Raw genomic sequence first — 14,636 nt, 5'->3', positions numbered from 1 at the left:
CCTATCCTTTCGTATGTATCCCGGATGTTGCTGTCTGAATTTTTTCAGCTTGAATCTTTGGATCTGAATTTCGCAATTCAAATAAAATTTTTGGATCAGCAGTTTTACAGAGTGAATTTGAACAACCTGAATATAGCTTTTTGAATTTCTGAAACTTGAATTTTTGTATTTGAATTTTTTAACATTGAAAAATAATTATATTTGAATTTCAAAAACGTGAATACAAAACCAATGAATACATGTATGTATACATGGTTGTCAAAGCAAAATATTTCAATGCCAATCCCATGTCTAACATGGCCTTGATCTCTGCATGCACCACCTTTCTTTTGGGCTCAGCTCAATTTATTCAAAGGGGCCCTCAAATTAAGGGAAGGGAGCGCAATTTTGCTTTTGGGGTGGCCGGTGGATTGACTAACTGGCATTCACGGCAGCATGCCCACCACCAGCGCACAACTGCGCAAATCCCAGACCAATAGAAACAGGACATTATACAGTTCAAAGTTACGTTGTAACCCCGGTGATCCGCCATAGGATTGTGATGAGCCGCCTGGAAAACCATTTCCTGGTGGCTTTTGGGCAAGAGCAATTGCGTAACCTCCTCCCCTGTTTCGCCTGTGTCATTAACCATTTATCCTGGATTACCCAGAAGAATGCGTAAGAGGGAGCTATGCCAGTGGACACCAGTTGACCATCAATTCTCATCACCTGGTCAAAGGCTGAGCAGAGGGTGCTGTTCTGTGAATGGTTGAGCGGGAAATCTGCTATGGGGCTGACCTCAGGAGCAGTGTGTACTCTCCCTTGGAGGCTCCTCTGGCTCTCTCCACCAGTCACATCGGATGACCACGTGTCTCCGCTGAGCACCGCACACCCCTCATACTTCTCAGCCGGTTGTGAACACTCCCCCACTAAGTTCTGTAGCTTTTCAATCCTCTGGATTGAAAATCTTAATATTTCTCAATCTTCTGCAGCTGCCCTAACCCTAACCCTAACCCTAACCCTAACCCTAACCCTAACCCTAACCCTAACCCTAACCCTAACCCAGATATGTTAAGGATTTAGCAGTATTTAACAAACAGCTTCAAAGTTCCATCTTCTTCTGCAATACAATTACTGAACAAACAGCCATGAACCAGCAGCCGCATGATGCGCACACAGGTGCGCCCGTATCAAATGGAGATCACAGAAGCAGACGGGAGGGTTGTATGTGCCATTTCTCTTTCAGTTGCCGATGAGCTCTCTGACAGGGATAATAGTTTGCAGAAAATTGAAAGAGGGCGCAGTAGACACATTATCATCTGATGAATCATCACCATCGCCATCACACTGCTTTTTTGAGTGAGACGTGTTGGCCGTCCATCAAGGCCACCGAGGGACTTACTCTGGCTTGTTATATCCTCGGTGTCATTCCTTCTGTAACCACTAGGTGGGAGTATACTGAACAGGAAAATTGGGTTGCAGCCAAAAAGGCAATAAAACAAGTTTTATTGAGTAAAATAGGCAAAAAATAAGATTTAATGGAAAACAAGTCGGTGCTTAACAACAGCAAAACTCCCTTCTGAATGAAACGTTATAAATCATCGGTGTCTGACACAACCTGGCCTCGTTTTGTTTGGCCATTCACTAAGACGTTGATTTCCTTAAAGTTCAAGTTCAACTTCATTTTCAAGTTCATACATATATGCAGTGAAATGTCATGACACCCGGCGATTACGCAAAATATATATATTCTATTCTATTCTGTTCTAATTTCATTCTATCCTGTTGAATGATGAAGATCCGTGAAAAAAGGCCACTTGGCAAGTTTCATAGTTAGTTCGTTTTATACTCTTTACCTTTGGTTGGATGTTTCTATGTGACCTTTGAGTTGAATTGTGTTTTTATCAAAAACATATTTTTTTTTCCAGTGATTTATTGTTTTTCTTTTGATTTCCACTTAATCGTGATTTTCATTTCATGAATTTCATTTCATATATTTTTTTGAGGAGGAAATTTAAAGTTATGGAACTAGGCAATATATTAGTATAATACTTTAGACTAAATATTGCACTTTTACTTATAAAGCACACATGTTAAATCATTTATTGATTTATACTGATTTCAACTAAATTATATTGTTAGCGGGCGGGAAAAGTAAAGGTTGTGAAAGAAGCTAGGGCTAGAATGAGGTATTAGAACATGTTTCTCAGGGGTATTTTAGTAAATTAACAGTAGAAAAGGAAAGGACGGAAAAAAGATGGTTTTTCCTTTATTATTATGGAACGGTAAACAGGGCGGAACCAAAACAAGTGTTTCTTTATCATGGCGGTGCACGTCCGCCCAGGTCCCGAGTGAGCCCATCGCTCGACGCGGGAATGTCGGACCATGAGAGGAGATTCACCGTCGCACCACAGCTGAATGCGTTCGCTATTGTTCAGCTGAATCGGGGGGCATCGGCCGCGGGTCAGAGCACGGAGCTCCACCCACCGGGAAGCCACCACGACCGTGCGAGACACCCCGGGGACGACGGAGGCTGAGGAGGCGCGAACAACGATGTGAAGGAAGGAGAAGTTGTATTTGTGAGGAAAGACATAATGGAGAACTTCACTTCTGGTAATGAGTCCATAACTACATCCCCCGCTCACCTCACTGGCTACTACCACTTCCCAATCCAGGTAGGTTTTTTTGTTTCAATAATTAATAATTTAATAATAATAATAATTTGATAATTATTAATATTAAAATAATTAATAATATTAAAGTGGTAATCCATTTGAATATTTAAAATAAAATCCCATATCCCATATATTTAATCCCAAAAGAGCATCAAATTTTGATACTCTTTTTCAGCTGGCACTTTTTAAAAAAACTGCCAATAAATATATTTTTGTGTGTGTGCGCTTGTATGTATGCTGTTTCCATTGTTGGTGGCGGGGTCGGCCACCCTAATGCAAATATCAGACGCAAGTGAGACGTGAAAGGCCACCCACTGTGAATTGTATAAACCGGCATAAATAGTTGTGGTCACTGCTGATATGGATAAACATTAATTTAAAACAAGAAAAAATAAATATACCTACCACCCTCAACTGATCGAGAAAGAAAAAGCAAATTGATCGGTAAAGGAGGCCAACCTTTGAGGGAAAACGTAGAATTTAGAAGACGAATGGAAAATAAATTGTAAATCTGAATGCTCGAAACAACAACAACGTAGCAATTTCGAATGGAATGCTGGGTAATCCACCCGACGCAGATGTACGGTACGGATTACTACTTTAATACACAAGCAATGCCGTTGAAAAACTTTGTGGCGCTCTCGCGGCTCAGCCCTATTCCAGAAAGTAGCACTGGCACTGCCGCCAGATCAGAAAAGTATTCTTAGTAAACAGTCCAGCAAAAGAAAATAGCTTTTGAAGTGTCTGTGGCCATCTTTTTGGCATGAGGGAATTAAAAGAGAGATATGGGGAGACAGGAAGCCTCCTTTTGGATGCCATTGTCCTTACGGAATAATTATATTGTGGACACTGGTCCCCTCTGTCGAACACACATTCCCGACACGCTGCATCTTCAACCAATTCTGTTCATTGCTGTTCTGTGTTTCTCTGGCACCCGTGTGTGTGTGTGTGTGTGTGTGTGTGTGTGTGTGTGTGTGTGTGTGTGTGTGTGTGTGTGTGTGTGTGTGTGTGTGTGTGTGTGTGTGTGTGTGTGTGTGTGGCACTCATGGGTGGGCTGTGAGAGAATTGAACTACTGTACCAGTCCTGAACAGCAAGGCTCCCCAGCTCTCTCTTGCTCCCTATATTCTACCCCTCCACCTCCCTCTACCCCTGCACTACCGCTACCCTACCTCCCTCTTCTCTACATCCCTCTGCTCTACTTCTACCCGACCCCTACGCTTCTCCAACTCTACCTCTACTCTACTCTACCCCCTCTACTCTACTACCGCTCCTCTACTAACTACTATAGTTTAACTTCATGAGTGATTATAGTTTAATTTGTCCACATAAAGACAAATTATTGTATCAAATATTTATTGTCCTTTATTTGAAGTGTATCTGTTTTCTTAGGTCTCCGTATGTGATGCTGATCATCAGACTCATATTTTACTCATCCCTGTTTATCACTACCTTTTCCCTCCACCATCTAGAGCTTATTGAAATGTCGTGAATGGAGCATCATTTTTCTTCTTGCTGGTTTCTTTATTATTTGCGGCCAACAGGCCAATACTTTGAGTTACGCCACAAGACAGACAATAAAGACCGTTGTTTTCACTGTAACTGCTCATTCATTCATCAGACTCAACCCACACAAAAGACATTTCTGTTACAGTGACCTTAAGGTATTTACAGTACTCAGTATTTCTAGTATAAGCCCCAACTTCTTCTTACCATCCACTATTTGGTAGCGGGAATTGAAGCGTGGGGCCTGTCCAGAGATCAGCCCATCCTGGGTGGGGACAGATCACCATTGTCAGTGGATACAAAGGGCAGCGTGTCTGTCTGTCTGTCTCTTCCCACTGTTGGCCTGTCTGCCCGTTCTCCCTGTGAAGCGGAGATAGATAGAAGTACTGTCTTGTCAGTTGCTCTGTCAACCTGTCGCCCAGGCTCCACTCTGTTCTATTCTGTCCTTTCCCATCCCTCTTTTTTAACAGTCCTAGTTTACATCCAGATGGGAGATTTCTGCTCCCTGACTTTGGCAGCTGAGTGGGGTTAGCGGGGCATTTGCTGTCTCTGTCTCTCTTACAGAAGTACATATATTAGTTTTGAATAGATGGTTTTGTTCAAGCTAATGAAAAACACTGTTGCGCGGGGATGGTTTGGTTTAAGCAGCCACACCTGTCTTGGGTCTAGGTAATTGGGCCCGGGATCAGGGTGACTGTACACCTGTTGCTCATTTGAGCAATCACCGAGCAACCGGTGACCCCCCCCCCCCCCCACACACACACACACACACATACACACACAGGGGGAGCCTCTGTCATGACAATGTTCCATCTTGCCCACTCTCTACAATAAACCGCTGTGCTTGCAACATCTCTGGCTGTGTCTCTGTGTTGGAGGGCCCTGTAAAAGCCACTCGGCTGGCGTGTGACAGGCGGAACTGCCACAAACACCTTGTTTGCCCATAGCCACTTAGTAAAGGTGTTGTTTGCCTGTGTGTGCAGTGTGTGTAGCATTCTCTTAGTGCATGTGCAAACATAGATAAAACCTACAAAAATGTGTGATAACTGTGTGTGTGTGTGTGTGTGTGTGTGTGTGTGTGTGTGTGTGTGTGTGTGTGTGGTTTTAACTACAGCAGTTCACCTTAACCCTGCAGCAGGGAACAGATGAAACCTTGAATTATTTGATTGTTTGGCAATTGCCACCGGCCTTTTCTGAAATCCAGATAAAACTGTCAAGTTAAAATGACGGCTCAATGAGATAGACGCCGCATTTTATCATGTTTGTCAGGGTTTTATTGACTCACTTCCACAAATAAACTATTTTGGCTTACTTTGGCCATACTTACTGTATGTAAAAGACTAGAAACAGGACTTTCAGCTTCCTACTGACAACCAATAGCCAAGGTCACACTTGGATGTAATGCGCTGTATTGTATCGGAAAAAATAGTTATAAAAATATTGTGATATTACTGTTTTTCCAAACATGGTCAAAGAATGCACGACCGTACATACTATGAATACAATTTGTGTTTCCTGTTTTTTAAAGATTTTCTGTTTTTCTTAAACCTCATTGGACCGCATTTAAGCACAGTGAAAAGCTGCAGCAGAACGGTACGTTTCTCAACGTTAAAGCATTCAGTTAAAAATGATGGGAACCAACATTTCAATAAGGCCTGGGTTGGAAATTGCAAACCTACCCTTAATAAAATCATCCCTTGTATTTTGCAGAGAGCCATAATCCCTCTAAATGTGAAGACCTGGAGGAACCCAACCCTGCAGAAAACACATTCATTTGTGTTAATGACATGAATATATTGATATAGGTACTGTTATATAACCATACTGAAGCAGATATGAGTACACACACGGTTTTTAATCATGTCAAGTGGTTTTGTCACTCACAAATTAGCCAACAAATATCCCTGCTACTGCACGCTTTATCTTGGAGTAGAAAAAAAGTAAGTGTCGTGTGAGCTGGAGACTCCTCCTGCCATGCTCCGTAAAGTGAGTAATATTTGTCAAGTAGGTAGGCCAGTAGCTGAGCACTCCCAGTGTGTCAGCTTGGCCTGTCCCGGTAGCTCTGTTTGCTTTTCCTGCCTCAGGAAAATGCTCTCTCTTTCTCTTTCTCTCTGTCTAACAGACTATTTTGTCCTCCCTTTCAGCACATTGTTCAAGTCTCTCTCCCGAATTTGTGATGTCTGGTGGGTGAATTACTAGTAATAGAGAGTAATGAGAGGGTGAAGTTGCATTGTCTCAACAGCTCACATCAAGACTGTAGCCAGAATAATAATAAAGAAATACAACACAAATATGGAAAAATGGAAAATGGCAATATATGGAAAATTTTGAGAATAATAAACCTAAAGATAAAAAAATAAAAAAATAAATTAAAGATTACAATGAAAAAGAGGTCATTCTCAAATTAATATACAATTCGGAGCCACTTGGAGAGGGCAGCTGGAACATGACAGGAGCCAGGCAGATCCGTGATTGTGGCATGGTTGACCCATGCCACCCTGTCGAGTCCTTGCTCGGATCTTGCCTGTAATTATATCCCCCTTGATGACGTAATTTCGCGCTGGCGCCTGAAAACGCCCCAAGGCTGCATTTGTGGAAAAGCAGTTACAATGCTTTATCTGTCCACCGAGAGGGAGCAGTGGTTCAAAATGTAAAGCAACTCGCAGATACGGGATAATCCTGCGTTTGTTTAATGAAAAATAAACATGTTTTGGAGTGGAACATTTTTTCTGTACATCTAATAGAATCAATATATACATCTCTGATTTAAAAGGACGAATGGTTTGAAAGAATGAATTAATGTGGGGGTTTTTTTTATTGTAGATTAATTTAATTGAATGAAACTAATAAACACTGTGAGTGACAGGTGTTTTATTTTACATAAAATAGTTGTGAAATATCGCAACAAATATAATTGCAATACTAAATGTATCGCAAAGCACGGCATATTGTGCGTTTTCGCAATGTAGGAACTTTTTCATCGTTCTAAGGACCTTTTTGGAGGAACCTTCCCTTTTATTGTGTCCGCAGGAATTACTGTAGGAACGAACGTTGCTCTTAGGACTCCGTTTTGACCATCTTATTCAGCTCCTACTCCAGAGCAAAGAATAACCGGCACAAGAAGAACCTTCAGTGATTGGGTTGGTGATGGGTCCAGACCTAAGACCAGGGGGGGGGGGTTCTCCGACAGAAGCTCAGATGCAGAAATTTGTTGTGATATTTCACAATTATTTTAAATAATATAAAAATTTGATAGTTCAAAAACCCTTATTTTGAAATTTAAAGTCCAAAGACTAGAACTTATAAATCCACACACTTGGCCACTTTAAAAAGAAGGAAAACTGCTGTTTACATCAACTTCCGCTTTTTTTCCGCTAAAAAAAAATCTGACAGCAAGCATACACTTGTGAATTAGCAAATTCCCATTCTGGTGGTTGTGTAAATGGTTGGTTGCGCAAGCGGATTCAGGCTGGGTGGGAATATGTCTTAATGTACCTCCAAAACAATTGGTCAAATTGTGAATATTCACCATATTAGGACTACAGGGACTGCAACTTCATGTGAATTTAGGTATTGCATACTGTGGTTTACTGACCACAACTAATTTCCGGGCATGGCGGACCCCGCCACCAACAATGGAAACAGCATAGAGAGAAGCATGCAATGGTTTCCTAAAAAAAAAAAAAATATGGAAAGTTAGATTTTTATTTTATGCATACAAATAACCTGTGTTGTATGCTAAGCCTGCTGACAGCACAGGTAAAGAAAAACAAAAGGGATCTTTAAACAAACAGCAAAAAAAGCTAAAAAATGCCTTTCCAACCGGCTCAAGATGAGGTTAATGAAAGCGATCATAGCCAAGTAGTCTCAGAGGAGAATGCAAATGCGACATCTCCTGTAATGAGAGCATCCTCGGGCGCCGACACCCACCCACCTTTAATGCCCTCCCCGATCTGATCTCTATTTCACGCTCACACACAAACACACACAAACACAGCCACAGTTAGAGCACGATCTGCCCTCGGGGCCCTTTGTATTATTAACCAGCAGTCTTCTCCTGGAATCAGTGGCAGCGGAACGCCACTTAAACTCTGTCTTACAACGCTCAACGAGGGTATCGATCTGAGTTTAGGGAACAGGCCCACACAAGAATACATTGCAGTCTTGCTTTGAGAGTTACTTAATACCACAGAGACACACAGAACTATTATGGCGCTACAACAGTGTTTCTACTTTGTTGTTAAGTCATAGAGAATAATACAGTAATGATATGTTTCACTAGAATGATCTCATAGTTAATTTATAGATTTACTATTAAATCTGTGAAAATTAGGGATGGGCGTTTTCAACGACTAGTAAGAATTTCAGCCAACTTGTCAACCAGCCACGATGACCCCACCCCCCCAACATAGACCATTAACCCCATGTTAAAACAGTTACCAGTACATCAATTATATAACTACAACACATGCTATTTAAAATTATTCTTTTATTTTTCTAAATAGGCCAAGTGCTACAGTGACCAAACAAAAACAAGTTATGCGATGACAAAACGAAAATGGTGAACATTGCAAGTGACTCACAGTAGTAGAACTGTGGTAAGACTTTATCCCACTTTGTGAGCACTCTACCTTTTTCTCAAATTGGGTAAAATAACGCCACACTTAGCTCCGTCTCACCCCCATCATTCTCTTATACACACACATTGCACAGTCTTCTGTGTGCTACACTTACAGTCCGGGCAGAGTTTCTCGTGATGTGTGTGCCAAACTTATTAGAGTCTGGGTGGAGCTTCCCGTCGTTGTGCGTGTGCTACATTTATTAATCATGAATCGCAAGTCGATGTCACTCCCTGAATCGATTAATTGACTAATCATGCCCATCCCTAGTGCAAATTAATCATATTATTAAATGAACAACTAACGCTTGGCAGGACATTTGGAAGTAAAAAAATAAGATACTGATACAGACTATAATCATATTGAAATATTATGAAAGAATTAAGCAATGATTACAAGAACTATACAATTAGACGATTGATAGTCCCTAAAGTAATACTAAAGAGTGATTATAAGTAACCATAAATAATAACTACCATTATCTTTTACGCTAATTAGATTTAATACTATCTAATACTATAGTGTATGCAGTACCAGTCTACGTTATTAATGTTATAGACTGATATACCTGTACTACAGAAAAAAACTAAGATTAATTAAATATACTTGAACTACGTGTTACTTCGGCAGATAGATAGATTGATAGACAGACAGATATAAAATATATAGACAGACAGATATAGACTGTAGATGTTTTGAATACAATTCTACATGATCAATGCTATAGACCATATGTGTCAAACTCAAGGCCCGCGGGCCAAATGTGGCCCACCACGTCATTTTATGTGGCCCGCGAGAACTTAAAAGGTCTGATTATCTTATAATGCCGATCATGTTACCCGTGAAGTGACAGCATCCCATCACTAGATTGCAGTGTTTCTACATCAGTGCCATTTTCCTAATTAAGAAATACAAACAATGATCCCAAAATGTCCAGGAAGAGAAAAATTGATGCAGATGGAAGGCTGTTTCAAGAAAGATGGGAAGGTGAATATATGTTTGTGCTTCAAGGAGAAAAAACGGTATGTCTTTTGTGTTATGAGGCAGTGGCGGTTGTCAAAGAGTACAATCTACGTCGGCATTTTGATACCAAACACGGAGCTAAGTCTGCCAAAGTGAGCCTTCAAGAAAACCAACAAATGGTGCAAAAATTAAAAGGCAAATTGCGATCGCAGCAGGATGTGTTCAAGAGCGCGACAACCAAAAACAATGCGGCAGTGAAAGCTAGCTTTATTATGGCTGAAGAAATTGCCCACGCTGTCTTTTTCAGAGGATGCATTTTTGAAGCAGTGTATGCTGAAGGTCTGTGAGCAGGTGTGTCCCGACCAGATACAGACTTTTAAAAATGTCAGTTTATCAAGAAACACCATCATGGACCGAGTTAAGGAACTAGCAGGAAACCTGGCAACACAGCTGGCCGAAGAGACACGCAGCTACATAGCTTTTTCATTAGCTCTTGATGAAAGCGCAGACAACACGGATACAGCGCAGCTATCCATTTTTATTAGAGGCGTCAAGTCGGACCTTTCTGTCACTGAGGAGCTGTTGGATGTAGCTGCCATGCATGGGACCATAACAGGATGGGACATTTTTGATGCGGTGGAGAAGTCCGTAAGTAAAAATGCATTGCCTTGGGAAAAATTGGTGGGATTAACTACAGACGGTGCACCTGCATTGTGTGGAGGAAAATCGGGCTTTGTTGGATGAATGAAGGAGAAAATGCAAAAAAGTAACTGTCAGACGCCTCTGATAATGTTTCATTGCATTATCCATCAAGAAGCTTTGTGTGGGAAGGTGCTGGGCATGAATGATATAGTGACCACAGCCATGAAAACAGTGAACTTCATTCGGGCGCGTGGCCTAAATCATCGTCAGTTCCAGCTGTTCTTGCAGGAGATGGGCTCGGAGCACGGCGACGTGCCGTACCATACAGAAGTACGGTGGCTGAGTAGGAGCAAAGTCCTCAAACGATTTTTTGAGCTTGGGAAGATATTGCTCTTTTCATGCAGAGTAAAGGAAAACCCTTGTCTGAACTGTCAGATCCAAACTGGCTGTGTGACTTTGCTATGTTGTGTGACATAACTGAGCATCTCGCCCAACTGAATCAGAAGCTGCAGGGACGCAAACAAGTCATCACGCAGATGTCCGACATGATCACGGCTTTCCAGCGTAAACTTGATCTATGGATGTACCAAGTGAAACAGGACAATCTTGCCCACTTTCCTGTTTGTCAGAGCATCTCAGCCGCATTTCCTGGTACTTTTTCATCTACTCAGCTAGCTACTAAACTGAGCCAGTTAATCAATGAGTTTGATCGGCGCTTCTCTGACTTTAGAGCACAGCACTCAGGCTTTGCCATCTTTGCCAATCCTTTCACCACCGACGTCTGCACTGCACCCCAACATCTTCAGATGGAGTTAATAGAGCTTCAAAGCGATAGTGGCCTGAGAGCAAAGTTCCAGGATGCTGCAATCCAGGACTTTTGCCGTCAACTGCCCCCTGGTTTGATGCCACAGTTTCGACTTCATGCTGCCCGTGTTCTGTCTATGTTTGGGAGCACCTATCTGTGCGAGCAGATCTTTTCAATCATGAATCTAAACAAGACCAAGCACAGATCACGCATCACTGATGACAACCTCCATGCTGTTCTACGGATTGCCTCAGCACAAGACCTAAAACCAGACATTGAGTGTCAGACATCTGGTCAGAAAACACATAGGTAAGCATTTTTAAAAACCAAATTAAAATATAATAAAATGTATTTCAACCAAGAACAAGAATAGTTAAACTGTGTGCAATTTAATGATTGTGCTTGCATTTTGCTTTGTGTTTGTTATTTTCAGAACATGATCAATGGAGGAGGATGGTGGATCCATGTGGTGTGTTAAAGGACAGGCAGCATCTCCTCATCAACTTCACCTTAAAACTGACCAATATAGTTGTGAACTGAGACAACTGTTGTGTTGTTATTTTGAGTTTATTACATATACTACGTTATATGTGTAGCAATGTATTTAGTGTTTGCAGGTTTATGTGTTTATGCAGACAAATGTTCACTGTAATCAAACCATCTCTCATTAGTTGGATGTATCCCCTTGCAAGGCTGTGTGCAGCCATTTGTTTATGTAAAATGCTACACCTGTCACACATGTTCTTAGCAGCTCACAATTGTTAGTTGGACCGTTATTCTGCCCCTCTCAACTATGACAAAAAAGTTTTGAACAAAGTTAATGTCATAACTTGTTATTTATCCTTATTCACTTGGATAGTTTGATCGTTGATTGATGGAATAATGTGGGTTTCATAAGCTGACAAATTAAAAGGATTTATGTTATAACAGAGCAACAAGCAAACAGTTCTTTTTACATTTATGCAAATATATATGTAATATTTCTAAGTTGAATAATAAAAATCCAGAGTTATTTAACATTAAGGAGTAGTTGCATTTATTTTACATCACATTTAGCTACATTTATACCGCCTCAAAGTTACATCTGGCCCTTTGAGGGCAACCATTATGCTTATGTGGCCCTCTGTGAAAATGAGTTTGACACCCCTGCTATAGACTAATACCTATACTATTAAAAACTATTATGATTGAACAGTGAATAATATCACACGAACACACTATAGCATTTTTATACTAATACTGTAATAGACTATTACAGGTTGTCTGATGTTGATGTCTGTTTTTGTCCCACAGGCCTATTTCCTGGGAATCATCATCTCTATAATTGGGAATGTCATCATCAGCATTTCACTCAACATACAGGTAGGTATACCCTGTACCTGATGCTCAATCATGATTTAGAGTATCAAATAGTGCTTGACCTTCAGCATAATTCCTTCAGTTTGTCTTTTCAGTTTTCCATTGTTTTGTAATCACTCTACTAAATGTTATTCTCTGTGTTTCTGAACCATGTTTGATAATGATCTATGATTGTATTTTCCTTTGACAAATTTCAGGGGTCTATACCCTAAAGGTCGCTAGGATCAGACGGCCATAACCCATGATAGCTAACGTAAGCGGCAACTGGCAGTCTGAGCTCAGCGGGTTCTCTACATGCCGCTTTGAGCTAAAGTAGTCTGACACAGTAAAGTCTGGATCAGATGTGCACGCTCTCGATATTTAAAGGATCAACCAACGCAGGAACGCAGTTGAATACAGGATCAATACAGATTGTGATGTTTCCTTCATATCTACAGAGCAAGAATTACTGATGGAACAATATTTAAACAATATTCAAACACATGATTGCTAAAAAGGATGATGGCGAAGAAAATGCATATTTTATAATGTTGTCATAGTTGCCTTTCCACCTAAACTGATCTGAAATAAATGTTCTGCATGTCCCATTGATACAAAATTGCGTTCCTCTAAAATTGGTTGTTTAAAAACAAAAATAAACTGATGCGAGGCCTACACCAACTTGCAATTTTAAACTTATGTTTTTTAATCACGTTTTTTTTTTTTTAAAGAAAGGGCAAATTGTTGCAAATAATTGTGTTCATATTGTGTGTGTGCACACTTTTTTGCCAGGGTATGTTCAGTCCCACTCATATCATAACCTATAATATAAAATAATATCAATATACAGTATATAAAATATGTAGGCACCTCCTATATATAGCTGCAGAAAATAAGATCCAAACATATTGTGTAAATTTTGAGGGAAAATAATTACCTGCAATTGAATCTAACACTTGTTTGATGTGCCTCGCACTTTGGTGGTCCTGGAATATACAGTAATAAATAAATCTCCAACAAAACTGCAATTGTTAAAAAGCGTAATACAATGCATTTGCACTACACTTAAGGGCTGATTGCTGCTTCACAAGGCTGCAAGTTACATACAGATAATCCTCACTTAACGACCGAGTTCCGTTCCTAGGACCCTGTCGTTAAGCGAATCGGTCGATAAGGGAGGACCCATGTTATTTCACGGTAAGGGGGCGTGGCGATTGTGAACACTAGTGTAGTGAATAATGACAGACTGCGGGAACTAGACTGAGACTGAAACGGTGATGAGAAGTTTAGTGTGTATATAGTATATACAGTGTATATTGTGTATATAGTGTATATGGTATATACAGTGTATATAAATACACATAAATACATAAATCTAGCTACTGGGGGTGCACAAGCCAGTGTATCATCAGTCCCGGCCCTAAGCCCGGATGAATAGAGAGGGTTGCATCAGAAATGGCATCCGGCATAAAAACCATGCAAAATCAAACATGCGGAAAACAAATCTGATTTCCATACTGGATCTGTCGAGGCCCGGGTTAACAACGACCGCCACTGGTGCCGTTAGCCAACAGGGTGCCAGTGGAAATTGTGCTACTGTAAGAAGAAGAGGGGGAAGGCGTGTCTGGAGACAGCAGGAGAAGAAGAAGGGTAGAGAGTAGAGTTGAGAGTAGGAACTTTGAACGTTCGCACTATGAAGGTTAAAGAGAGAGAGCTGGCTGACATGATGGAGAGAAGTAAGGTAGATGTACTATGTGTACAAGAGACCAGGTGGAAGGGGAGTAAGGCCAGGAGTATCGGAGCCGGGTACAAACTGTTCTCCCATAGAGCGGATGACAGGAGAAATAGGGTAGGGATAGTCTTGAAGGAAGAATATGTCAAGAGTGTTTTGGAGGTGACGAGAGTGTCGGACAGAGTAATGAGCATGAAGCTGGAAATTGATGGGCTGATAATGAATGTGGTCAGTGCATATGCTCCCCAAGTTGGGTGTGAGAGGGAAGAGAAAGAGGAATTCTTTGGTGAGTTGGATGTAGTGGTGGAGAGCATCCCCAAGGGAGAGAGAGTGGTCATTGGAGCAGATCTCAGTGAGCATGTTGGGGCTCAGAGAAGGG

General features: G+C 41.0%; 1 protein-coding gene across 2 annotated transcripts in view; it reads left to right on the top strand.

Annotated features, from left to right (window-relative positions):
- The first annotated feature begins 2,507 nt into the window (after positions 1 to 2,507).
- Positions 2,508 to 14,636, top strand: part of nipal2 (NIPA like domain containing 2) — a 35,072-nt gene continuing 22,943 nt past the window's right edge. For both annotated transcript variants that reach the window (XR_013844271.1, XM_080005152.1), the window contains exons 1-2: positions 2,508 to 2,654; positions 12,481 to 12,549. Coding sequence is in view for 1 of the 2 variants with exons in the window: in XM_080005152.1 (XP_079861278.1) it covers positions 2,574 to 2,654; positions 12,481 to 12,549 (150 nt within the window). In the remaining variant the exon portion in view is untranslated. The remainder of the gene's footprint in view (positions 2,655 to 12,480; positions 12,550 to 14,636) is intronic.

Source organism: Zeus faber (assembly GCF_960531495.2).
Source record: "Zeus faber genome assembly, chromosome: 8".
Classification (NCBI taxonomy): Eukaryota; Metazoa; Chordata; class Actinopteri; order Zeiformes; family Zeidae; genus Zeus; species Zeus faber.
Note: the sequence above shows the minus strand (reverse complement) of the source record. Positions and strands in the feature narration are given on the sequence as shown.